This window comes from Nyctereutes procyonoides, unplaced genomic scaffold (assembly GCF_905146905.1).
Source record: "Nyctereutes procyonoides isolate TBG_1078 unplaced genomic scaffold, NYPRO_anot_genome, whole genome shotgun sequence".
Classification (NCBI taxonomy): domain Eukaryota; kingdom Metazoa; phylum Chordata; class Mammalia; order Carnivora; family Canidae; genus Nyctereutes; species Nyctereutes procyonoides.
The window spans coordinates 57,228,758-57,256,101 of record NW_026575049.1 but is presented as its reverse complement, the minus strand read 5'-3'; the positions used below and the strand labels follow the sequence as shown (position 1 = coordinate 57,256,101).

The 27,344-nt window shown below is 34.7% G+C and overlaps 1 protein-coding gene and 1 pseudogene across 2 annotated transcripts in view; one reads left to right on the top strand and one right to left on the bottom strand.

The window, feature by feature from the left end:
- The window catches only part of CCDC88A (coiled-coil domain containing 88A), a 127,062-nt gene that overhangs the window by 45,180 nt on the left and 54,538 nt on the right, over positions 1-27,344 (top strand). For both annotated transcript variants that reach the window (XM_055328392.1, XM_055328391.1), the window contains exons 6-10: positions 4,017-4,100; positions 5,588-5,728; positions 15,552-15,724; positions 24,361-24,442; positions 26,815-26,973. In XM_055328392.1, coding sequence (XP_055184367.1) covers positions 4,017-4,100; positions 5,588-5,728; positions 15,552-15,724; positions 24,361-24,442; positions 26,815-26,973 — 639 coding nt within the window. The remainder of the gene's footprint in view (positions 1-4,016; positions 4,101-5,587; positions 5,729-15,551; positions 15,725-24,360; positions 24,443-26,814; positions 26,974-27,344) is intronic.
- LOC129511541 (sushi repeat-containing protein SRPX-like) lies at positions 8,331-9,717 on the bottom strand (annotated as a pseudogene).

The window sequence follows — 27,344 nt, the reverse complement described above, 5'->3', positions numbered from 1 at the left end:
CTGATAATTGTTTTTTTTTATTTTTTTAGTCATGGTAAAATGTATGTATAACATAAAACTCACCATTTTACTGAATGTTTAAGTGTACAGTTCATTAGCATTATACCTTCACATTGTTGTGCAACCGTCACCACTACAGATTTCAGAACTTTTCTCATCTTCCAAAACTGAAGCTTTATACCTGTTAAACAGTAACTCTCTATATCTCTTTTATCCCCAGCCCTTGGCAACCACCATTCTCCACTTTCTGTCTTTATGAATTTGACTACTCTAGGACATAAGTGGAGTCATACAGGATTTGCCCCTTTATAACTGACTTATTTCACTTAGCACAATGTCTTTAAGGTTCATCCATGTTTTAGCACATGTCTGAGTGTCTTCTAACTTTTAAGACTAAATAATATTCCATTGTATGTATATACATCTTGTTTATTGATGGACACTTGGTTTGCTTCCACTTTTTGCCTGTTTTTTTTTTTCTTTAAGATTTTATTTATTTATTTATTCATGAGAGACAGAGAGAGAAAGAGAGGCACAGACACAGGCAGAGGGAGAAGCAGGCTTCATGCAGGGAGCCCGACATGGGACTCGATCCCTGGTCTTCAGAATCAGGCCCTGGGCTGAAGGCGGCGCTAAACCGCTGAGCCACCCAGGCTGCCCCATTTTTTTTTTTTAAAAAGACTTTATTTATTTATTCATGAGAGACCGAGACAGAGAGAGAGAGAGAGAGAGAGGGGCAGAGTTTTTGCCTGTTGTGAAGAATGCTTTTATAAACACGGGTATACATATAGCTGTTTGAGCCGCTGCTTTTGCAGTTCTTTTGCTGTCTATCCAGAAGCGGAACTGCTAGATAAAGTATGGTAGTTCTATTTTTAACTTTCTTAGGACCTGCCATACTGTTTTCCATAGTGTCTGTACTATTTTACATTCCTACCAACAGTACACAGAGTTCCAATTTCTCCACATCCTCACCAACATTTATTATTTTCTGTTTTGGGGGTGGGGAGAAAGCCATTCTTTAAAGAGGAAAGTTTAGTTTTTCTATCTTTATTTATGTTTTTATGTGGCTTATTTTGGTTTTACTTTTGATAGAACTGTGATCTATTCAGTCATTGGTGTTCTTATTGAAAACACTGTAATGTGTTGCTCATTTTATTGTTCTCTTGTTCAGTAGCTTGTTTTGGGTACCCTTTCCTCTATTTTACTATAGTTTTTTCTCATAATCCTTTTTTTTTTTTTTAATAAGAGAAAACACTGAGATTACCAAGTGAAAATATGAGGAATTTGAGTAATCAAGAGCTTCAACTCTGGTGAAACTCTTCCCTCAGGCCCCAACTTCCTACCCACATAACTTTTTTAAAAAATTAATTTATTTGAAAGAGAGGGAGAGAGCGGGAGGAAAAGCAGAAGGGGGGGGGAGAATCTCAAGCAGACTCCAACACAGGGCTTGATCCCAGGACCCTGAGATCATGACCTGAGCCAAAATCAAGAGCCTGATGCTTAACCAATTGAGCCACCCAGGTGCCTGCACTTTTCCTATATCACAGCTTCCGAGGTATTCTTGGAATATTATCATAATCTGCTCACTTAAGTATTAGTTGTTATAATAGAGTTAGAAATAACTTTAGTGCCCATAACACATTAAGAACTTTATATAAAGATAAAAGAGAGCATACTTTTAAGTGGGAAAAACAATTTGTTGGTGATTATTTAGTCTTCCTCACAAGAGTCTTCATAGATGCAAGTAAAGCTATTTATTTATAGGTCAATTTTTAACACCAGACTTCTTTATGCTCCAGAAGGGGGCTGTCAATTCACTAGCCACTGTGAGGCACATGTAGCTATGTAAATTAAAATTAATCACTATTAAATAAAATGAAAATTTCAGTTTCTCAGTTGTACTAGCTACATTTTGGTATTCAGTAGCCACATATAGCTAGTGATTGCTGTATTCTAAAACACTGATATAAAACATTTTATCTGATTATTCAACTTCAAAATTATATCTTCTCTCATTCTTTTTTCCATCTTGATAGTTTTTTCTATCCCTCAAGATTCTCTAACCTTCATTCTGTATGCTTTAAGAAAGCCTAACCTATTTAAAAAACATAATCAGAATTCTTAAAAACTTTTACAGCTTGAATAAAGATGAAACTTAGTAGAAATTGTGGGTATTTTTAAGGGTAAAAGAAAAATTCTCATTGATTTATGTTGAGACTATATTAGAGGATGAGCTCCTAAAGATAGTATAAAAGAAGAAACAGGGGCTCTAGGGCTTAGAAAAGGGAAGTGTATGTGTTAAGTTTAAACCAAAGGCAAAGATATGGCAGTTGAATTGGGAGACCCTTCCAATGAGTCATAGTCATCATAAACCTGTTATTTTATGTGCTCATTGGCTCAGAAACTATATACATAGATCAACATCTTTGGAAGCATTTAGTTTATTTTGTAAAAAGATTTTATTTATTTGAGACAGAGAGGCAGGGATTGAGAGAGAGAGCCCGAGTGGTAGAGGAGGGAGAGGGAGAGGAAGAAGCAGATTCGCTGTTGAGCAAGGAGCCAGGGCTGGATCCCAGAACCCTGGGATCATGACCTGAAGTGAAAGCAGACACTTAACTGACTGAGCCACCCAGGCGCCCCTGGAAGCATTAAATTTAAAAATTGGGCACATCATACCTAAAAAGTTAATTTTGCTACAAATGTACTATCAGAAAGTCAACTTTAATTGTTCTCAGTAGACCTGTCAAATTTTATTTACTAGATTAAAAAAATTCTTGTTTTTAAATTGATTAATTTTCATCATCCCCCTTAAAAGTCAATTTCCTAGTCACAGAAACTGTATGTTCTTAGTAGTTTAATTTTAAATATTATTATATCATTCTAATAATTTTGTTTTTATAGGACACAAAGCTTTTTGCACCATGAGAATGTGTTAAGTTAAATTGTAGGTAATAGAAGTAGAATGTTGCAATTTGATATATTAAATATGTACAGTACAAAGCAGAACCTTGATAATTTTCTTAATGATCAAAGAATCAATTTTTCTTTTCTGTGAGTATATTCTCTTCACTACTAGTTGGGTAATTGGCCCAGGCGATGCAACTAAGCTAGACAAGGCAGTGCTGTCTATTTTGTATGCACTTCTCATTTGGTAGCTGCAAGAATACAGTTATACCAGCAGTTGGATTGCAGTTTAAGAGTTGTAGATGGGAGGCAGAGGTATTAAGATGCATGTTAAACTGTTATTCAGTACTGACTGGAAAGAAAAAGGTTAGGTTTACATTATAATACTTTAAATTTATATAAAGATTTTTAAAAGTTATACAATAAAGAAATACTGCCTTTATTCAACTCAGTACATGCATACTTGTATATACACTCTTAAATTTTGCCCCTGGTAACTTTATATTATGGTAGAAACAAATCAAATATTTATTGTATTACCTTATAAATGTTGAACTGGGCCTCAAAAATAGGTTTCTTTAGTAAGATTGATAGAATGAAGATGTGGGAATGTATTGTAAGCTTGAAGTAAAAATTGCTTACAATTTTTTTTCCCCCAAGAAGAAAGGCTGTTTTGTTTGATGATAGCCAAAGACTGACTGAGCTTTTTTGGCTGTATTCCGATTTCTGCCACTGACTCACTGTGTTTTTTGGCAAGTAACTTACCCTCCCTGAAACAAGTTCTTGATTCTTTACTTTTCTGTTTGTAAAGTTAGCATAATAATATTGTACTGACCTCAGATGGGTTGTGTAATGGTTTCCCTCTTTAGAACTTTACAGCATAAAAATAGTATGGGTTTTTGGTGCTGTGCTTTTTAAATAAATATTTCTAAATTGTTATCTTTTCATTAGGTAAGTATATGAGACCATTTAAATGCAAAACAAACAAAACCCTCATTGTACTGTTCAAAACATAGCCAGGCTTCTTGGTCTGATGAGTTTTTAAGTTATTTACGACATATAAGGTTTATATCCCATAAAACGTGAATGATCATTTTATTAATTTCTTTTAGTGTCAGAAAAAAGAAGAATTTATTGAAAGAATTCAAAGTTTAGATTTTGATACAAAAGCAGCAGTTGCCGCACATATTCAAGAGGTAATAACCTATATACAGTTTTTATATAAAAACTTTTATGAAGCTTGTGGTGTGTTTCTATCTCCCCAAATACTTGAAATCCTAGGATAAGCAAGAACAAATCAAGGTCAGATACAGATGGACCCTTCTGATAGACAAATTGTCGGCTTCTCTTTAGAGATAGCTTCTTAAAGGAATCCTCATGGCACAGTGCTAACTACAGTGTACCGTTGCCTTTATTCATAGGGACGTTAGGTAGAAAGTGTTTGAGGAATGAAGTGTATGCCTTTGTTAGCACAGAATGAACAGTATTGTAAATGGAAGCAGCAGAAAGTGGATCACTGCCTGTAATTCAAAACTAAAGTGAGGTAAGATGATAGCTTGGTACTAAGTCATTCCAGTGATTTGTTTGAATGAATGGGCATAGTATAATTTTTAATGAAGATATTAGTTGAATTATAACACATTAGTGATTTGTAACATCTGTATAAAAACTTCAGTCTAGGACATACTAAAATAGTTAACAGATGCTGTTTCTGCATCTATCTAATTACAAGCTTTTAATCTTAAGACTTTTTAGAACTAGATTATAAACTTTACATATTGATTAGAAAGAGAAGGAAAGGGAGAGAATTTTTAAATAGTAAAAATTGGTAGTGTTTAAAATACTCTCTATTTGAATAACCTGTGTTGAATATATCATCTTTCTTCTTCATTAGCATTCATAGAGTCAAGCTTTCTTGTCTGTAATATTGTTGTCAACAGTCAGCATATTAGTACTCCACAAAATACAGGAATTTTTTGGGTAGTTTTCCCTTATATATGTTTGTTTATCCTAGCTTTGTGGTTTATATTTTATTTCGAATAAATGCTAAGTATTGCAAGTTACTAAATTTGCCATCATTCTTGAAAGTGTTATTTTCGTGGTTTCTTGTGAAAGTTAAAGCAGAGTATCAGAATCACAGAAAAAGAAAGCAAGAAATAAATATTATGTTTACATAACTTTCCCATTCTTTTAAAAATCTTTGTGTTAGTTTCTCCTAAGATTTTATGGCATTGTTGTCTTCAGACTCTATAAAAGATGTAGCTTTTCAAGTATAAAAGTGCAATAACATGTATCCTATGGGATTAAAAAACTTTTGCTTTTGAATCAAGCACAATAAATTTAGTCTTACCTAAAGAAAAGTTCAAAAGTTCAATTGATTTTGTTAAAGCAGTTGTCAAACATATCAATTTTACCTTCTCCTAGCAATGCCTGCAATGTTTTACTTTTTAGTTGATAGAAAAGCAAATATTTGTATATCTGTAGATAATATTTAGTAAAAATAATTCTTAGTATTAGCCTTTTCATCATTCATTAATTTCAAGGGTTCTTTAGGCATCATTTGTTTCTCATATTTTTGTGGTAAGGGATATATGATATTTGAGCTAATATTGTACTAAAATGAAATCAGTTTTTAAGTATTAGCCATTCTAAAAAATTGTTTATTTTGGTCGGTTTGCTAAAGGTAACCCATAATCAGGAAAATGTGTTTGACCTGCAATGGATGGAAGTGACTGATATGTCTCAAGAGGAAATAGAACCACTCTTGAAAAACATGGCATTACATCTAAAAAGACTTATAGATGAGAGAGATGAACATTCAGAGGTTTGTAATTTTCTTTCAGTATATTGTGAAAATTCGCTTTCCAAAAAAAAAGTGGTATCAGAGGGTTTTCAACATTGATACTCTGTTTCTTAGGGACAGGTAATAAAGAACTTTATGTCTGTTTTTGTGCAAAACAGGAACCAAAAAGGATAGATACGAGCCCCAAATTGCTAGTAAAGAGATTGCAATTAGAATTTCTTTTCTCCTTACTTTTAAATTATTATTATTTTGTTCCTGTGTTTTTAAGTCATTCCCACAGTTCTGGCAACAGTACAAAAGTGTGAAACTGAAAATACTATTGGTGTAAATGGAAAAATCATTGCCTTGAAGCATGAGAATTTGCTTAAGGTTAATTTCTTAGTTTTATTGCCACATTTTGAGGTTGGAAAAAATAAGTTTAATAAAAGGAGAATAACAGGTGTTCTGAATAAAGTGTCTCACAAAAGGTTTCGAGTTTTTATAGTTAGTAAATGAGGTGTGATTTTTTAAAAGAATTATAGGCTTCTGTAAGAGAGTACTTTGCTTTTTTAAAAGAGTAAAATGCACCAGGTTTTTTTGCCTGCAGTCTCTGAAAATCGCTAATAATTTTATAGGAGTCTAGACTTAGTGCATGTGATGGTGAGTAATATTTTGTTAATAGCAGACGAAAGTACTCTGCCATTCAGAAGAATGTGTAGCTTTGATCAGTTGTTCCATTTACTTGGGAGAGACAGGGTGTGTGTGTGTGTGTGTGTGTGTGTGTGTGTGTGTGTGTGTGTGTGTTTAGAGATTTGTTTGAGAGAGTGAAAGAGAGCATGAGCAGGAGGGACAGGGGGAGAGGGAGAAGCAGCATCTCAAGCAGACTCCGCACTGAGCATGGAGCCCAACATACCTCATTCCAGGACCCTGATTTCCTAACCTGCGCTGAAGCCAAGAGTTGGATCTTAACTGACTGTGCCATCCAGGTGCCCCTGAAAGAGACAGTTTTGAGCTTATTTACAGAGAATTTGGTTACTCTCTGGGCTAATGAAAGACTTGCATAGGAGAAATTCCCAAAGGTTTTTTTTTCTGAGCAATACTTTCATGTTGCTATAGATGGGAATTTTCAGTTTCTCTTTAGGCATTAAAAGAGGGGGAAAAGGCATTAAAAGAGAAGAAGAGATAGGAAATAAATATTTTAGAGCAACAACTAAATTTTTTAAAAACCTAAGGCAGTAAGACCAAAGGAAGAGTGAATTGAAAAATGTCCCTAATGTATATCACACCTATCCTGATATAGATTATTTAATTTTCAGTCTGAGTTTTGACCCATATGCTTTATCTTCTTTTTATATTGGTACCTTTTTACCGCTTTATTCATTTTCTACAGCATTCTTCTATTTTTATTTCTTTTCGTATTTTGATAAGGTGCCCTCCAGCTTCTGAGGGCATGTATGAATTGTTTGATCTCACTGCCATGAAGTTACTGATATGGGGTGAAGAAGGATATTATTTTGGAGAAATGAGAATGAAGTATTTGTTATGATCTTTTTAAAATTTTTAATTAAATTCATTTTGACAACATAGAGTATAACACCCAGTGCTCATCCCATCAAGTGCCCTCTTTAATGCCCATCACCCAGCTACCCCTTCCCCCTACCCACCTCCCCTTCTGCAACCCTTTGTTTCCCAGAGTTAGAGTATTTGTTATGATCTATGTCAAAACTAAGGAATATGAAACACTGTTGTGATTATTTGAAAAGTCGTTTAAGATGTATTATCCTGCCTCATTAAGCTTTTTAGTTGGATTTATTTTTTAACAAGAGAAAGGTGATCATGTTTTCTTTTCTCAGGTATCTGGAAACAAGTTGCTAGCTGGCTTGAAGCTAGTTCTCTAGGGGAAAATTTTTTTTTTTTTATTTTCTTTCTACCTTTTTTTTTTTAAGATTTTTATTTTTTTATTCATGAAAGGTAGACACACACACACACACACACACATACACACACAGAGGTAGAGGGAGAAGCAGGCTCCATGCAGGGAGCCTGATGTGGGATTCGATCCTGGAACTCCAGGATCAAGCCCTGGGTCAAAGGCAGGCGCCAAACTGCTGAGCCACCCAGGGATCTCTAGGAGAAAATTTTTTAATTTGAATCACCAATGAAAATTAGAAAAGATCCTTAAAAATAATTGTGAAAAATATTAGACAAATGTAAATACAATATATAAATGCAATAATTTTGTATTATTCAATTGGATTGAAACAAGTTCTTATTTAGATTTTCTCTTTAGCTCTATTTTTTCCTCCAAAATATTTTATATAAAATTTTATATAAAAAATAAAATAGAAGAACGTTGTATGTCACACTGAATAAACACATTGAAAATATGTGTATGGTTGTGGTTTCTAATTTCTCTACAAAATTTAGGAGGAAAGAAAGGAATAAGTATCATATTCATAACATTTTTTGGAACACTTTAGAATACAAAAGCAGCATGCTCATTTTTCAGTGCAAAGAAAATTTAAAAGACTTAAAAATATGAATAAAAAATCTGTACATTCGATTATTTTTAAGGTCTTTCCATGTGTATCATTATGCAGAAAGAAAAATGGAACTTCCAAGAGTGGAAACATCATATCAGGTGTTACACATAGGTCTGGCCCTTTTCAGCTTGCAGACCCATCTCTCTTATGAGGAAGGTGGCACTTACTTTGAAGAGGGCTGTAGACCTCATCAGGGAGATATAGTGCTCTTGTTCATGTCATGCTTACCCACAAGCACCATGCTGAAGGAATAAAGTAGGATTTGCAGTAACATCCTGACCTACAGAGCTAGTGCTACAGGCATAATCTCTGCTCCTGTACTATTGATGGGGGCCAGGAACATGCCTATCAGATCCACTGAGATGATGTGTCAAAGATCTAGGCCACACTGTGATTGTGGAAGCATTCCCATCTGCAGGTAGCAGAGGAAGACTGTGGATATGGACACAATGAGGAGTCTTCTTTTCTCATAAAACTGATACAGAAGTCATAAAACTACTATTCTGACACCCACATTGTCATTTATGGCTGTGCACGTAGGCTCTATGCCAGTCCAGGCCAGGTTGGATGGGCCAACTTGGGCAAGGCTACCCTGTAGCTTGTGGCCTCTGATGCAGCAGAACTAACAGGTGGTTCTGTTTATTGCTTCTGCTAGAACACATAAGTGTTCCCTAGAGTGTTGGGTTTACTTTTTTGTCTGACTCTTACATTAACTTGAAATTTGCAAATGTCCTTATTCTCAGCTGTCACAGACTGTACTGGCTTTGTGACCTCCTAGAAAATTTGAGCTTTGGGGGATGCTTTTTAGTATAACATTAATTAGAATTCTTTCTGCTTTGTTTCTTCCCTTTGGGGTCTCCAAGGAACCTGGACTGTCAGCTTATTAATAAGTTAAGCAATGTATTCCTTCATACTTGGCCACTTAATTCTAGAAGGTTCCATATCAACAAAGGAGGCTAGTTGGCTACTCCAGGCCTTTTTATCCATACATGTTGTATATTTTGGTGAGCAGTAACATTCCAGGAGTTAAAGTAGGCACCATCTATGTACTTAAATATCCTCTATTTGTTGGCATGGCAAGGGTAGGACATCACTTTTCACTCAGTAGTAGGAAGCTTCAGGCTACTCAGAGGAAATGTCCTTCCTTGTCAAAACAGAGAGTCCTTTTTTTTCTGTTTTGATTGATCCTTTGCTATAATTCTTTCACTTCAGTCTAGAATGTGTGAATTTGGTCATTCTTTTTAATTACTCCTCACTTCTTATTAATTCTGTGTAGCATATATTTCTTAAGTCCTCTTCTTTTACTGAAAACCAAATAGGAGATTTTAATGAATTTTAAGATCTCTTTATTGTCAGTTTATTTTATGCCAAGTGTTATATTTATAATATACTATCTTTGTAAGTCTGTACAAAAACCCAAGCTTATAAATGAAGATACTTGGGCTCAGAGAAGTTAAACAGTTTGCCAAGTCTAATTCCAACCCCCATGTTCTTGTTTATAAAACTTTTGCCCAAATCCATGATTGTGCTGAGCACATCTCTGATTCTTTTCTTTAATTAGGAATTCTGCAAGTAGAGTTATTAAGTCACCTGAGTTTTTTTCTTAGCTTTTGTATCTTTTTATTTTCATTCTTCAGTGTATATTAATGAATACAGGCGTTTTTGCAAGATCTTGTGCTAAGAGTGCTTGGGAGCAACAAACCAATAAACTTTCAAAAAAGGGTCAAAGATCTTTACAATCTAGTGGAGAATTTATTTTAATAAAATAATTGGTTTTTTTAAATTAAGTTTTTATTTAGATTCCAGTAGCTGACAGTGTAATACTAGTTTCAGGTGTAGAATTTAGTAATTCAGTACTTAACTACAGCATTTAGTGTTCATCACAGGAAGTGCAGTCTTTAATCTCCACCTATTTCATTTATCCTGGCACCTCCCCTCTGGTAGCCATCAGTTTGTTCTCTATAGTTAAGGATATAAGAGAGGTTTGCCACTCTCTTTTCCCCCGCTCTTTGTTGTTTTGTTTTGTCTCTTAAATTCCACATATGAGTGAGTTATTTCACTTACTATAATACTCTCTAGCTCCATTCATGTCCTTGCAAATGGCAAGATTTCATTCTTTCTTATGGCTGAGTAATACTCCATGATACACACACAGCCCACATCCTCTTTATCCATTCATCAGTCGATGAACATTTGGGCTGTTTCCATAGTTTGGTTTTTGTAGATAATGCCGCTCTAAACGTTGGGGTGCATGTATCCCTTTGAATTAGTATTTTTGTATTCCTTGAGTAAATACCTACTAGTATTGAGTAGTATTTGCTGGGTTATAGGGTGTTTCTATCTTTAACTTTTTGAGGAACCTCCATGCTATATTCCAGAGTTTGCATTCCCACCAGCAGTGCAAAAGGGTTCCCCTTTCTCCACATCCTTGCCAACACCTGTTGTTTCTTGTGCTTTTGATTTTAGCCATTCTGACAGGTGTAAGGTGATATCTCCTTGTAGTTTGGATTTGTTTTCCCTGATCATGAGTGATGTTGAGCATCTTTTCCTGTGTCTGTTGGCCATCTGGATGTCTTCTTTGGAAAAATGTCTGTTCATGTCTTCTGTCTGTTGTTTAATTGGATTATTCATGTTTGGTGTTGGGTTTTAGAAGTTCTTTATAGATTTTGGATATTTACCCTTTATCACTGGCAAGTATGTCATTTGCAAGTATCTTCTCCCACTCTGTAAGTTGCCTTTTAGTTTTGTTGATTGTTTCCTTCACTGTGCAGAACCTTTTTATTTTGATGAAGTTCCAGTAGTTACTTGTCTTTGTTTCCCTTGCCTCAGAATTTGCTACGGCCAGTGTCAAAGAAGTTACTGCCTGTGTTCTTCTGTAGGATTTTTATAGTTTCAGGTCTTGCAGTTAGGTCTTTAATCCATTTTGAGTTGATTTATGTGCTTGTATAAGAAAGTGGTCCAGTTTCATTCTTTTATGTTTATTCATGTGACTGTCCAGTTTAACACCATTTATTGAAGAGACCATTTTTTTTCCATTGGATATTCTTTCCTGCTTTGTTGAAGATTATTGACTGTATAGTTGTGAGTTCATTTCTGGGTTTTCTATTCTGTTCCATTGACCTACATGTCAATTTTTATACCAATACCATACTGTTTTGATCACTAGACCTTTGTAATATAACTTGAAGTCTGAAATTGTGATGCCTCCAGCTTTGCTTTACTGTAATAAAATTTTAAAAGTTAAAAGTACCCAAAAAAGACATATATCTAAATACTAATTAAGGAAGGTGTTACTTACAACTGCTAGTGGAATGTCTAGGATCAAAAGTGTCAGGGAAGGCTTATGAAATTATTTTATGCTTTATGGTTTTTTAAAGATTTTATTTATTCATGAGAGACACAGAGGGAGGAGAGGCAGAGACATAGGCAGAGGGAGAAGGCTCCCTGTGTGGTGCCTGATGCGGGACTCAATCCCAGGACCTCGGGATCACAACCTGAGCCAAAGGCAGGCGCTCGACCACTGAGCCACTCGGGCATCCCTATATTATGCTTTAATGACATTTTTTTTTGTCAGGTTTAAAAAAACATGTTTGGAGGCCTTGAGCTAAAGGAACTATTACCATTAGAGAAAAATCATATTGTCTATAAAACCTTTAATGGAAAATGCCTCTGGATACTCTTGACTCTTAGTACTAGGTTTCTTTTTTCTTTTTCGAAAATATTTTGCAGCCCATAGTTGTTTTGTACACTAGTATCTGGAAACTTTTTTTTAAAGATTTATTCAGAGAGACACAGAGAGAGAGAGAGAGGCAGAGACATAGGTTAGGGGGAGAAGCAGGATCCCTGCAGGGAGCCCGATGCAGGACTTGATCCTGGATCCTGGGATCACTCCTGAGCTGAAGGCAGATGCTCCACCACTGAGCCACCCAGGCATCCCTGGAAACTCTTGATATCTCCATAATACCACCTACTAAGTTCAAATGTAATACATGTCTTCAGTACTTTTCTTGAGTTTTATATTTTGTGAGTCATTCAGTTAAATAATTTTGAGCAGCTATTTTTGGGCTCAGTACTATGTTAAATGAGATCAGAGATAGAGAGGAGTTACAAGAAAGATCACATCAGGGGGATCCATGGGTGGCTCAGCGGTTTGGTGCCTGCCTTTGGCCCAGGGCGTGATCCTGGAGTCCCGGGATGGATCCTCGGGCTCCCGGCATGGAGCCTGCTTCTCCCTCTGCCTGTGTCTGCCTCTCTCTCTCTCTCTCTCTCTCTGTCTATCATAAATAAATAAATAAATAAATAAATAAATAAATAAATAAATAATAGATAAATAAATAAATCTTTTTTTTAAAAAAAGAAAGAAAGATCACATCAGGTTTATGGGAGAAGAAAATCACATTGTAAATGAAAAACATAAGATAGCATATAATTCTAATTTGTGCATAAAACAAATATTAAGTATTATGCACAGGCACTATTATTAGAGTCAGAAGGTGTTAGAAGTCAAGATTAAAGATAATGGAGACAGTAAGAAAATATATAAATGAAAATTGACTCAATGAAGGTTGAGCCTAGACTGGTATAGAGATTATTAATAACATTATTCTCAGAGACAGACACTTGGGCTGGGCATATTGAATAGGTGGATAAGAAGTAGTGTCAATAAACATTAAACAACCCTTAAAAATGTAGCAATGAAGGAGAAGTAGAGGGGTAACAAGGGAAATGTCTTTTTTTTTCATAGATAGAAGGTACTTATATATGTTTGAAGAACAAGGAGAAAAAAAGCCAGTAGGAAGAGAGAAGTTGAAAACATTCCAGAGGAATGGCTCAGTGGTTGAGTTGAGTGTCTGCTTTTGGCTCAGGGCGTGAATCTGGAGTCCTGGGATCAAGTCCTGCATCGGGCTCCCTGCACGGAGCCTGCTTCTCCCTCTGCCTCTCTCTCTCTGTCTCTCATGAATAGATAAATAAAATCTAAAAAGAGAGAGAGAGAGAGAGAAAACGTTCCAGAAATAAGGACTATATGTTGGGAGCAAAAGGTGCATAAAAATGGAGGATTTAATCTCAGGTCTTTTTGTTTCTTTGACAAGTTGGAGGAGAGGTCACTTGTTGAAAGCGATAATAGCAGTTTACAGGTGGAGGCTTAAGTAGAGAAAAGGAATATGTTTAAAATAGTCATTGTAGAGAAATTTGTCAAGAAATCAACAAGGTTTTCAATTAAAGAATTGATGGGCAATGAAAAGAGCTTAACTGAAAATAGATGGCATGATATGTTGTAGGACTGTATATTTCTTGGACAAGGAATAAAAAAGAAATGATGGTAAGGAAAATGACATAGTGTTTGAGTCAAAGACTCAAACACTTTTGTTTTTCCCCAAAGAGTGGGCTATAGTCAAAGAATGGTATGGTAATGTTATATTAGAAAATAAGGATGAGGGATCCCTGGGTGGCGCAGCGGTTTGGCTCCTGCCTTTGGCCCAGGGTGCGATCCTGGAGACCCGGGATCGAATTCCACGTCGGGCTCCCGGTGCATGGAGCCTGCTTCTCCCTCTGCCTGGGTCTCTGCCTCTCTCTCTCACTGTGTGCCTATCACAAATAAATAAAAATTAAAAAAGAAAATAAGGATGACAGTTAAGCATTTAATTGTAGTTTCAGGCTGAGTAGGAACTCTAGAGTATCCAGGAATAATCTGGACAGAAAGGAGGAGTTGAGTGATTAAAGGTTCAGGCATAGGTATGGTGCCATTGGAGTAATGCTAGTAATGGAGTCATGGCACAGAGAGGAATGATTCCTTCACTGGAAGAGTCTGTATTGAATAGGGAGTGGGTGTGGAGTTGCAAAGAGGCCCTGAGAAGTCGTGTTCTATAGTTCATCCATAGGGATACTGGGATTTGCAAAAGCAGTAGTTGGACAGACTTTGATTAGGTGCTGAAATATATTCCAAGAAAAAGAAATGAATTCTGATGGGTGGTTTAAAAAAACAAAAAAGAAAAGGATAAAAGTAATGATTTAGTGAGGACGTTATAAGACTTGGTGATAAGAAAGCAAAATGGTGATTTCGTGGTCCTGAGGTAGTTACTCCTGCCTGGAGTAAGACAGTTGACAATATCTCTCTGCCTCAGAAGTTTGAAAGAAAAGCTGAGAAATTGGTTTAGAATAAGAGAATTTTCCAATTAAAGGAAAATTGGAAGAATGGAGGAATATGATAGAGTGAGGTAAATAGAAGTTAAGTAGCCCTTGAAGTTCAGAATTGGGGAAAGTAGAATGAGATTTGTATCCCATGGAGAGACTAGAGAAAGAAATAATCGAACTGTTGAGATGAGATCCAGATTATAATTAGTATTGTAAGAAAGAGAATATAGGATATGGAGTCAAGAGACTGGCCCTGGAGTCAGCATTGCTGTAACTAGTTTTGTGATTGTGGAAAAATCAGTCTCTACCTTAGTAACATTACTTGCAGAATTAAGCGATTGAACTAATAAACCTCTGAGATTCTTTTAGGTCCCTCTGAGATCCCTGTTTACAGTTCTAGAGCAATATTGTCTAATTCTACAGTGATGGCGAAATTGTATTTCTGTGCTGTCTAATATAGTAACCACTACCTACATGTGGCTGTTATAAGTTTAAAATGTGACTAGTGTGAGGAAGGACTTGTGTTTTTAACTTTTAAAATTTATAATTAAATAGCCCCTTGTGCTACTGGCTATCATATTGGACAGCATAGTTGTAGACATATTGCTCTAAAATAAAAAACTATTGTAGTTTTTTTATAGGTTGATTTCTTTCCTGTGTCAACAGGTCTTATACCTTTCTATCTATATCTTATATCTTTCTAGTTGCTATCTAGTTGCTCTCTAGTGTAGTTCTTTTACCATAATTGATTTCCTTTATTAAGAAATTTAGGAAGAGTAAAAAGTATTAATTCATTGTTCTCATGTTATTTAGTAAATAGCTAATCCATAACTGTTGTATGAAACTTTTTAAAAAGAGAGCTAAGTATCACAGTTTTTTTTTTTTAAGATTTTATTTATTTATTCATGAGAGACACAGAGAGAGAGGCAGAGACATAGGCCAAGGGAGAGGCAGGCTCCTTGCAGGGAGCCCAGTGTGGGACTTGATCCTAGACCCTGGGATCATGCCCTGAGGTGAAGGCGGCGCTAACCCGCTGAGCCATCCAGGTGTCCTACACAAAGTTATTTTTGACTAATGAATTGTTTTTGATATTATAAGATAGTACTTAGACTTAGTGAATAATGTTGACGTGCTTAGTTCTCTGATATGTAGAATACTAACAGTGATTCTTTATTTCTGTATTTCCTTAGACAATCGTAGAACTCTCTGAAGAAAGAGATGGTCTTCATTTTTTACCCCATGCCTCTTCATCTGCACAGTCACCCTGTGGTTCTCCAGGCATGAAGCGAACAGAAAGTCGACAACATCTGTCAGTGGAACTGGCAGATGCTAAGGCAAAGATAAGAAGGCTTAGGCAGGAATTGTAAGTTGGTGATTCTCAAGGCTTATTGAATTTACATGGTCGCAAAGATGACCTAGAAATGTTTTTCAGCTTATGGAATATAGATCAGTTGTTCCAACTGCTAGCTTGTGTCAGAATTTTTTCTAGTATTTGTCAAAATGAGAAAAATAAGGAGACTGGCATAAAGTTTTCCTAATCCTAAACCTTACCAATTTAAAGGTTGTCCTTTATTTTGAATTTATGTCCTTCCTGCCTTTCTTGTATTAAAATGATCGTTCTTGTATAAAATATATTGTTCTTCCTTGGCAAATTTTTTAAATTTTTAATTTTTATATTCTTTGAAATCCACAATACTGGCAACCACGGGTACAGGTCAGTAAGTTTAGCTCTTTTAAAATCAATGTTATAAAAGACTGAATTTTTGGCATACAGTATTACAAAAAAAAATTTTGTGTATTCTGTATTGAGTAATTGAAATGCCTGAGTCATGTATTTCGACACAGTAAGTATTCAGATTGGTTAGTGCTGATGAATTTATATTTATTTAACTTTCAAAGAACATTTGAGAAAAGTCAGTGTAAATATCATATAAGCATTCCTTGGTGAATTACACGTAAAGACATAATGTGACTCTCCTGGAGTTTTTTTTTATTTTGTACTTCAAAAAGAACAAAGGATTTTTATGCATGGGACTTTTTTTCTTTTTGGTTTGTTTTGCTGGGATTTGGGCTTCAGAGTATAGATTTAAAATTTAAAGCCACAATGTAACAATTAAGTTTATTTACTGATTATTTAAAGCAGTTAGTTTAAGAAAGTGATTGAATATGCAAGGTAGAAAAAATATACGGTCTATAGGAAAATTTGAAAACAAAAAAAAATACAGCTTTCATTGTGGATGTCTGCACTATTATGTATCTATTGAAGTGAACACGCCCAGGATATTCTATAAACAGCTGCACCAGGAAAATTAGGGAAGAGATTGCTGTTATTAGTTTGACTGGCAGTTAATGGATAGCCTAAACAGTGAACACTAGTTCGTGCCATATAATTTAGCACAATCTTCTCTAGTCTTTAGATAAAGCATGCAATTAGAACTGCAGTGATGGTTGTGAATTCATTTAACATTTTGCACTATATTACAATTTGATTTTTAAATGAAATTTACTTGGCCATGGAATGTATTAAAATCCTAAACAACTTAGATTGATAAAATTGGTTTCTCATGCTGACTAGAAAATTTAAATGATTATTAATGAATAAATAAAGATGCCAGATACAGCAAGTATTCCCAATAAGTATCATTTCATCAAAAATCATCTTTTTGTCCTTTGAAAATGTGTTCCTTCACGGATTTCTTTTATTAATGTTTGTTTTAAGTCTTTTTGTTGGGACAGATCTTTCCAAAATAATGAAGTGTGGAAATCATGGTGGATTAAAATAGTTCAGGTTGCCTGGTACCTAATGGAAATAAATAATTACAATGAGAACATACAAGTCAACTAATATCATACTTACAGGTGATATGTTATAATACGATTGCTTTTGTTTTATTAACAGAGTAGAAATACGATTTGCAATTTGTTTTTTTTCTTTCTAAATTTTTATTTAAATTCTAGTTAACATATAGTGTAATATTGGTTTCAAGAGTAGAATTTAGTGATTCATCACTTAAACACAACACCAGTGCTCATCACAGCAAGTGCCTTCCTTAATACCTGTCACCCATATAACCTATCCCCGCCCACCTCCCTTCCGGTAATCCTCAGTTTGTTCTCTATCATCTCGGATGGTTTGCTTCCCTCTCTTTTTTTTCCTTCCCATATGTGCATCTGTTTTGTTTCTTCCACATATGAGTGAAATCCTATGGTATTTTTCTTTCTCTGATGGACTGATTTCACTTAGCATAATACACTCTAGCTCCATCCACATCGTCGCAAATGGTGAGATTCTTTGTGATGGCTGAGTAATACTCCATTGTATACATATATACATAACATTTTTATCCATTCATCATGGATGGACATTCGGGCTCTTTCCATAGTTTGGCTATTTTTGTTTTGTTTTGTTTTTTAAAGATTTTATTTATTTATTCATGAGAGAGAGAGAGAGAGAGGCAGAGGGAGAAGCAAGCTCCATGCTGGGAGCCTGATGCAGGACTCAATCCCGGGACTCCAGGATTATGCCCTGGGCCGAAGGCAGGCGCTAAACTGCTGAGCCACCCAGGGATCCCCCTTTTGTTTTGTTTTTTAAAAGATTTTATATATTTAGTTGACAGAGAGAAAGCACAAGCAGAGAAAGGAGTAGAGGGAGATGAAGAGGTAGGATCCACACTGAGCAGGGAGCCCAATGTGGGGCTCAGTTCCAGGACCCCGTGGTCATGACCTGAGTTGAAGGCAGACACTTAACCAACTGAACCACCCAGGCACACCCATAGTTTGGCTATTATTGTTAATACTGCTGTAAATATCAAGGTACATTTATCTCTTTGAATTGTATTTTTGTATCCTTTGGGTAAATACCTAGCAATATAATTGCTGGGTCATAGGGTAGTTCTATTTTTAACTTTTTGAGGAACCTCCAAACTGTTTCTTCCAGAGTGGCTACACCAGTTTGCATTCTCACCTAATTTGCAATTTGGATGAAAGAATTAGTTTCTTCTAAATTTCACTTTTATGCAGTAGTTAGTACACTTTCAGGCTCCCCTTTGTAATTCTCTCTGCCTCCATGGATCCTATATTTTCAACATTTTTCTCCCATACAAATTATTAATTCTTTTAATAACAGCTTTGTTGAGATAATTTATCAGGAAATTCATCCTTTAAAAATGTAATTCAGTGTTTTTAATATATTCATAGAGATGTGAAACCATCACACACTGTCTAATTTCAAGATAATTTTGTCACCCCAAAAAGAAACCTCATACCTATTAGCAGTCATCCCCCATCACATTTTGCCATTAATATACTTTATGTTTCTTTGGATTTGTTTATTCTGATCATTTTATGTAAGTGGAATACATTATATGACCTTTTGTGACTGGCTTCTTTCACTTAGCATAATTTTGTTAAGGTTCATCTATATTGTAGCATGTCATGTCATTCTTTTTTACCCTTGAAAAATCCATTTTATGAATGTACCACCTTTGGGTTACCCACTTATGAGGAGACAGATATTTGGATTGTTTCTACTTTTCGACTACTATGAATAATACTCTTATGAACATTGCTGTGCACATTTTTGTATGGACATAGGTTTTTAGTTTTCTTGGGTATATACTGAAGAGTGGAAATCCTGGTTCCTGTTGTAGCACTATGTTTAACCTTTTGAATAATTGTCAAACAAGTTGGCTGCACCTTTTTATATTCCCACCAGCAATGTGTGAGGGCTTCAGTTTCTCCATATCATCACCAATACTTATTACTGTATACCCTTTTGATTATAGGCATTCTAGTGGGTGTGAAGGGCTATCTCATTGTGGTTTCAACTTGCATTTCCCTAACGACTAGTGATGTTGAGAACATCTTGTCATATGCTGTTGACCGTTTTTGTATATCTTCTTTGGAGAAAAGTCTATTCAGATCCTTTGCCCATTTTAAAATTGAAGTGTGAGATAAAGGTTTAAACAGATTAAGTGATACAATGTGAAATTAGAAGTCAGTATAGCCTGCAGCTAAACTCAAAGGAGTTTTGGTCATTTCTGACTTGGAAGAAAAAAGGGAAGTGGTGTCAGGAAGATTTCATAGAGATAGTTACCTTTCCAGCTGATGTTAGGCATTTACTAGGTTGAAAAGGCTCAGTTGGATATTCTAAGCAGAAGGAACTGCAACAAGTTCAGTAAGCTGTATGGACAAGCATCACAAGAAATGAAGTTGAAAATGATGGTGTGGATACATGCAAGGTCTTATATGCAGTGCTCAAAAGTTTGTACTTTAAACAGTGGGAACCAATTGAAGATACTTTGAATAGGAGAATAACAAGATCCATTTTATGTTTTAATGAAGAAATGCTAGCCCTAGTGGTTGGCTCTTGGTGAATGGTCACATTGAAAAAATAAATTCTGATGACAGTGCGAAGGTAGTTTGAAGGACAGTCCACACAAGAAGTGGTGTGGACCTGATTTAAGGTTTATAAAAATGAAGTTGGAGAAGAAGTAAGGGAGAAGGCAGGGTCTTGGGTAAATTTCCTAGTTTTTTATAATCAGTGTCTATTTAGATGATGATACCATTCACTCCAACAGGGAATATAAAAGAAATGAGTAATATTAAAGTAAGAAACAAGTTTAGTTTTTGACATTTAATTTGAGATACCTTTGAGATCTCTCTATGGAGATAATCATTGAATAATTGACTGTCTAGTCCATTGTGTGGAATAGAGATTTGGGATCATTAGTGTACTGATGCAGAATAATAACAGCATATAAATAGTATTTGAAATCTTGGAAGTGAACGAGAACATAAAGAATGAAAAGGATGTAACCTAAAGAATACAAACATTTAAAAAGGTGTTAAAGTTAAGAGCAGACTTCACCATTTATTAGCTATGTTGCTCAGTTTCTTTATACATAAAATGAGTTATATTAATATATACTCTAGAAAGATACAGCAGATGATCCAAGGGCATGAGATTTGGAGGCATTCACCTGAATATGCATCATGGCTCAATAACTGAGTGACTTAACTTAACTGAGTGACTATTGCCAAGTTACTGAATCTCTCTAAGGCTCTTGGCTTGCTAGCCCATTAAGTAGAAATAACAAGTGTGCCTCCTGTAGTGTTGTAATGTGAGGCAAGTATCTAAAGTGAACAGTGTCTAATACATAAGTGCTCAAATAAATATAAGCTACCATCATTGCTACTCTTTCTTTAGAGGCTCTTTTGGGGACTAAGTGCTTGGCAAAGTATAAAGTGCTTAGCAAATATGCCTACCACAGATTTTAAGAGCTTGATAATTGTTAGCCAAAAGATGGACACAAAATATGAAATCAGCAAAAGGGTCAGAGAATTATCTGTAGAGGGAGAGTAGAAGAACTTCCATGAAGTCAAAGGAGACAGAGTGTCAAGAAGAAATGAGGTAATCATTTCAAATTCTTCAAAAGGTCCAAAAATAAGCCATTGGGTTCATTAGTAAGGAGGTAATTGACTCTATGAAAAACAGTATTAATAGGGAAGTGTGGATGGAAGCCTTATTGTTATGGATAGAATGGTCAAGTGGAGGTAAAAAGGAATTATCTATTAATGAGACTGGAACTCATGGATAACTTTTCTGCAAAAATTATTTAAACTCATACTTTGCATACACCAAAGTGAACTTCACGTGGATTAAAGAAGTAAATGTAAAAAATAAAATAATGACGAAAGAACCAGGAAGAAATAAATGAGTAGGTATTTTTTCTCTAGATGGGGAAAAACTTTGCACAAAAGCCAAAGAAGTATTTATAAAAGAAATGGTTCCTCTATTTGTACAAAAGATCTTAAATATGTTAACATCCAGAAAAAAATAAAAGCATTTCAATATTCTTCAAAATCTTAACCATATAATTTTCATATGACTTAGTATTTCCTCATCTAGATACATCCCTCCAAAATTGAAACAGATTCAAAAGAGATAACCTGTATGCATTGTTCATTGCAGTATTACTCCTGATAGCCAAAAGGTGGAAACAACCTAAGTGTCCATGAACAGGTTGTTAAATAAAATATGCTGTAAGTATACAATGGAATATTCTCCAGCCATAAAAATAATGAAATTTTAATACCTGCTCTAACATGAGTGAGCCCTGAAAATAATTTGCTAAATGAAATAAGCCAGATACAAAGGACACATATTTTATGATTCCACTTAAATTTTAAAAGCAAATTCAGAGATTAGTAGATTAGAGTTAGGAGCTGGTTGTACAGTGGAATCTGAGAGTTACTACTTAATGAAGACAGAATTTCAGTTTGGGATGATGAAAAAGATTTGGGAATAGATAGTAGTGATAGTTTAAAAACCTTGTAATTTGCTACTAAAATGTCACTTAAAATGATTAAAATTGCAGTTTTTTGTTAAACATATGTTAACATAATAAAAAATAAAATTCGTTTTAAATTTTTTAAAAAAGCACTCCACAATCTATGAAGAAATATTTATAAGAAATGTCTTATAAATCATAAAGGTAATAACTTTTTAAAAAGTTTTTATTTAAATTCCATTTAGTTGACATACAGTGTTATATGAGTTTCAGATGTACAGTATAGTAATTTAACACTTCCATACATCACCTGGTGCTCATCACAAGAAGTGCACTCCTTAATCCCCATCACCTATTTTATCCATTCCCTTACCCACATCCCCTCTAGTAACAGTTGATTTGCCTTTCATTTCCCCCCCCCTTGCTCATTTGTTTTGTTGCTTAAATTCCACTTAGTATATAATACTCTCTAACTTCATTCATGTCCTTGCAAATGGCAAGACTTCATTCTTTCTTATAGCTGAGCAGTACTCCGTGATACACACACACACGCCACATCCTCTTTATCCATTCATCAGTCGATGAACATTTGGGCTGTTTCTATAGTTTGGTTTTTGTAGATAATGCTGCTCTAAACGTTGGGGTGCATGTATCCCTTTGAATTAGTATTTTTGTATTCCTTGAGTAAATACCTAGTAGTATAATTGCTGGATTATAGGGTGTTTCTATCTTTAACTTTTTTAGGAACTTCCATGCTATCTTCCAAAGTTTGCATTCCCACCAGCGGTGCAAAAGGGTTCCCCTTTCTCCACATCCTTGCCAACACCTGTTGTTTCTTGTGCTTTTGATTTTAGCCATTCTGACAGGTGTAAGGTGATATCTCCTTGTAGTTTGGATTTGTTTTCCCTGATCATGAGTGATGTTGAGCATCTTTTCCTGTGTCTGTTGGCCATCTGGATGTCTTCTTTGGAAAAATGTCTGTTCATGTCTTCTGTCTGTTGTTTAATTGGATTATTCATGTTTGGTGTTTTGTCTGATTGCTGTGGCTAGGACTTCCAGGTCTGTGTTGAATAACAGTGGTGAGAGTAGACATCCCTGAGTTGTTCCCGTTTTCCTCACTGAGCATGATGTTCACTGGGTTTCTCATATAAGGTCTTTATTATGTTGAGGGTTGCAAGGAGTAAGTCCCACGTGATTGTGTTGAATGATTCTTTTTTTGTATCATTGGATTTAGTTTGCAGGTATTTTTTTGAGAATTCTTCCATCCATGTTCATCAGGGATATTGGCCTGTAGTTCTGTTTTTTAGTGGATTCTTTATCTGGTTTTGGTATCAGGATAATGCTGGCCTCATAGAATGAATCTGTTTTTTGGAATAGTTTAAGAAGAACCAGTATTAACTCTTTTGTAAATGTTTGGTAGATTTGCCTATGAAGCCATCTAGCCCTGGACTTTTGTGTTTTTTGTTTTTTTTAGTTTTTTGATTATCATTTCAATCTTTGCTGTTTATCAGTCTGTTCAAGTATTCTATTTCTTCCTGTTTCAGTCTTAGTAGTTTATATATTTTTAGGAATTTACCCATTTCTTCCAGGTTCTTAGTATTCAAATAAATGCAAATTAGAATAACAACAGCATTTTTCAGTTATTAAATTGTTTCTCATATACACCCTTTTATCCTCTGCTGGTTGCATTATAAATTGCTAATGACCTTTCCGGAGGGCAGTTTGACAGTGTATATTAAGAACCTTTAAACATGTATAACGTACTTTTAGAAATCTGGCCTGACACAGGGTTTTTTGGTGGTGGGGGGCTGAGGTTGTTTTTTAAGTTAAAATATACCCAGTGTGACGTTTGAACTCATGACCCTGAGTTCAAGCATTGTGTGCTTTTTCAGCTTAGCCAACCAGGTACCCTTAAACATACAATGTTTTATGTATACTGAGGTTTATTACAGTGAAAAATGGAATTTACAAAGGGACTATTTCTCCATTTAAAAATGTGTTTCTCAAAAATAAAAAATACAGGTATGATGCAATGTCAGCTATGAATTGTTTTATACAATGAACATTAACCTTTTTTTTATTAAAGAACAGAAGGTGAATAAGTAGAGTTAGTGAATGGAAACTCAAGTTTGAGCAGGTTGGCTCTGAAACGGAGATAGAAAATGGGAGAAGTAAAGTACTGTAAGAGGAAAGAAAAGCATAGGAGAAATTTGATAGACTACAGGGAAGAAACCAATAGGAATATAAAGGTTTTATGTGTCTGTGTAGCTGTGTATACTGTCCTTTAGGCCACTGCAAATGTTGAAACTGTGGAGATCCTTTTAAGACTCAGATCCAGATAGTAGTGCCTTGCTTAAAAACTCTCCCAAGTGTATTTGTCTTTGATGAGAGAAAAAGACAAAAAGGAGAGTGAGAGTGGGAGGTGGCAGGAAAAATGAAGAGAGAGAAAACTACATTATGAACTGTGAGGACATCGGTCATTAAGGTTATTAGTCTTTGGGGAATTTTAAGGGGGAGTCTGATTGTTGACATCTAATCATATGTGTTCCTAATACCCATTTCTTTGTAATTTTCCTCTGGGTTAGCATATGGCTAATAGGATTTTCGACTAGATATTCAGCGATGATAATACATTGATATTAATGCAGATAATGATCATGGTTTGCAAAAATAGTAAACTGATTATTTAAATAATTTTCTCATTTAGGGAAGAAAAGACTGAACAATTGTTGGACTGTAAACAAGAACTTGAACAAATGGAAATAGAACTAAAAAGGTTACAACAAGAGGTTTGTACCTGAAACTTTTATTATATGGGACCAGTAAGTAATTGGAAATTGATTTTTCTGCTTATAATTTATAACCTTTACCTTAATGTTTTATGAGGTTACTGAAGCTTCTGTTAAAAAATGTTGGAGCCCAAACTGGAAATCAGTCTTTGGATTTTCCTTTTTCTGTGTCAGTGCTATTCAAACTGCTGAAATTCAAAAGAGTCTCTTAGGGCTGGAATAATTCAGGTTTCTTTTTTTATGTATTTGGCTTCTGTGGGCGTGGAAGCTGGAACATCTCAACTGTAAACTAGCTGCTTTATGTGTATCTCCCTAGGCCTCTGGTCTCAGATAGTACTTTACATTAATATACAGATGACAGAATGCTTTTTAATTTTTTACTCTTTTACTTTTAAATAAGATCAAAATTTTTACCTTTCAAAAATTACTTTTATTTTACTAAAGCTGTGTGGTTTTTTTTTTTTTATCTTGAACCAAGATTGTTTAAGAATTCACTTTTTTTAATGTTTGTGATGTTTCATTTTTATTTGAAGGTAGTGCATGACATTGTCTTTTACCCATAAATAATAAGGATTGTGGTGGCACTAGACTATTATTTCTTCTCCTTACTTCCCCTAACTTGCTGTTTTAAATGCAGGAGCCTAAACTGGAACCTTTCTAGAGGAATGAGACTGGGAATCCTAATCTTCATTTCTATATATGCTGTGGCTGCTATTATGTAGCATGGTTTTTTTGTATGTGTACTCCCTGTAAAATAGTGGTTCTCAATCTTTTTGGTCTCAAGGCTTTTTTCTATTGTTAAAAATTAATGAGGATTGTTTAATGTGGATTATATTTACTGTTATTTTCTATATTTGAAGTTAAAGCTTAGAATTTTAAAAATATTTATTTAAAAATAATACTCAACCTATTCCATGTTAACATAAAAACTATATGCTTTATAAACATTATTTTCCAAAAAAATTAAAAGAATGATATCTTTTACATTTTTGCATATCTCTTTTTTTAAATCATTTTTTCAATCTCATTAATGCCTGGTTTAATTAAAGACTACTAAGTTCTCAGATGTTTTTACATATCTGTTTTTGAATCTATTATATCACATGCCGCGTAGCCTCAAGAAAACTCCACTGCGCCCTCGTGAGAAATGAAAATAAAAAAACAAATAATGTTTTAGTATTATTACGAAAATGGTTTTGACTTCATGAACTGGGATGCACAGATGTCCCTGGGTCATACTTCGATAATTTGTTCTAAAAGATTATGAGAGAGCGTTTAAAGGTTGAATTTTTTTATGTGTGTCTTAAATGTTATTAAGATAAGCACTAATCATATGCAATTAATCATTCACTTGAAAGTTTAGAAAAACTCAACAGGATTTTGGTATGTTATGACATATCTGGATAGAAACACAATTTCTCTAAAGTAACTAATGAGCAACTTTATTAATACAGTTTGCCTCTTCTGTGTTTTCACTATCCTGCATTTTAAAGTTAAATTTTGCACCTTAAATTAATTGCACATGGTTATGTTAACTAGACATTAACCTATTTTTAAAAATCCTGAGTAGTTTTTATATTCCTAAGTAATGATCATTATTTTAGAATTTCTTTGTAAGCATGTTTGTATTTACATATAAACATATTTTAAAATAATTTACGTTCCTGATTTTTTAAAAAAGGCTTCATATATCTTCCCATTTTATTTCATTTATATTTTTTAACAAGATTTAACTCATGTAATTTTTATTGTTTAAACTATGTGATAGCCACAGTTGGAGCCTGGGTCCTCTGCCCGGAGATTCTGGTATCAGTCTGTACAAAATGGTTAGTGAATTCCTGGTAGGGAAACTTGATGAACACGGCCTCTTCCCAGAGGTAGAGATGGGATAGCTATAGGTCTTAGAAATGGCCTCAGAAGTTGCATTGGTGAAGCTGCCCAGGTTGGCAGTGTAGCCCCTGGCCGAGGTATAGCAGTTGTCAGTACTGGCCATCATCAGTAGCTTTTTTATATCTGTCCATTTTAAAAAACCGCTTAGTTGAGATATAGATTACATACCGTAAAATTCACAATTTTACTTTTTGGGTTTTTTTTAGTTAATTGAGTTGTATAACCAGAGATTATCAATTTGAAAATAGAAAATAATATTTAAAATACTAGGGGTGCCTGGGTGGCTCATCTTTTGAGCATCTGCCTTCTGCTTAGGTCCTGATCCCAGGGTCCTGGGATTGAGCCAGGCTCAATGCTCAGCAAGGAGTCTGCTTCTCCTTCTGCTGCCCCTCCTCCCTGCACACTCTCTCTCTTTCTCAAATAAATAAATAAATAAAACCTTTTAAAAAATATTTAAAATGTTAATATTTATTTATATTTAGAACATGAATTTGCTTTCGGATGCTCGTTCTGCTAGAATGTACCGAGATGAATTAGACGCACTTCGAGAGAAAGCAATCAGAGTGGATAAGCTTGAAAGTGAAGTCAGCAGATATAAAGAAAGACTACATGATATTGAATTTTATAAGGCAAGAGTTGAGGTATGTTGTGTAATTTAAGCTGTTCATAATTATTTTGTTTAAAAGTTAGGTTTTTCAGCATGCACTTAAAATGCATGTATTGAAACTTAAGAAACTTTTGGGAATGCTGAACAAATTATAAATACTGAGGTGCTTATTTAATGGTAGATTAGCATATTGCTTATACTTGTAAAAAGGGATCTCTGGACATTATTAATTTTATGGAACTGTTTGGAGTTCTTTCATTCTTTTATTTAGCATTATAGGTGAGGAAGACTTGAAGTCCTTCCCTCATAGTCAAAATACATACTTCTACTAATTTCAAACTTGTTTCTATAATAAAAGCAAAGCATGTTTCTGATCACTGATAATTCTAAATACTAAACTAGGAT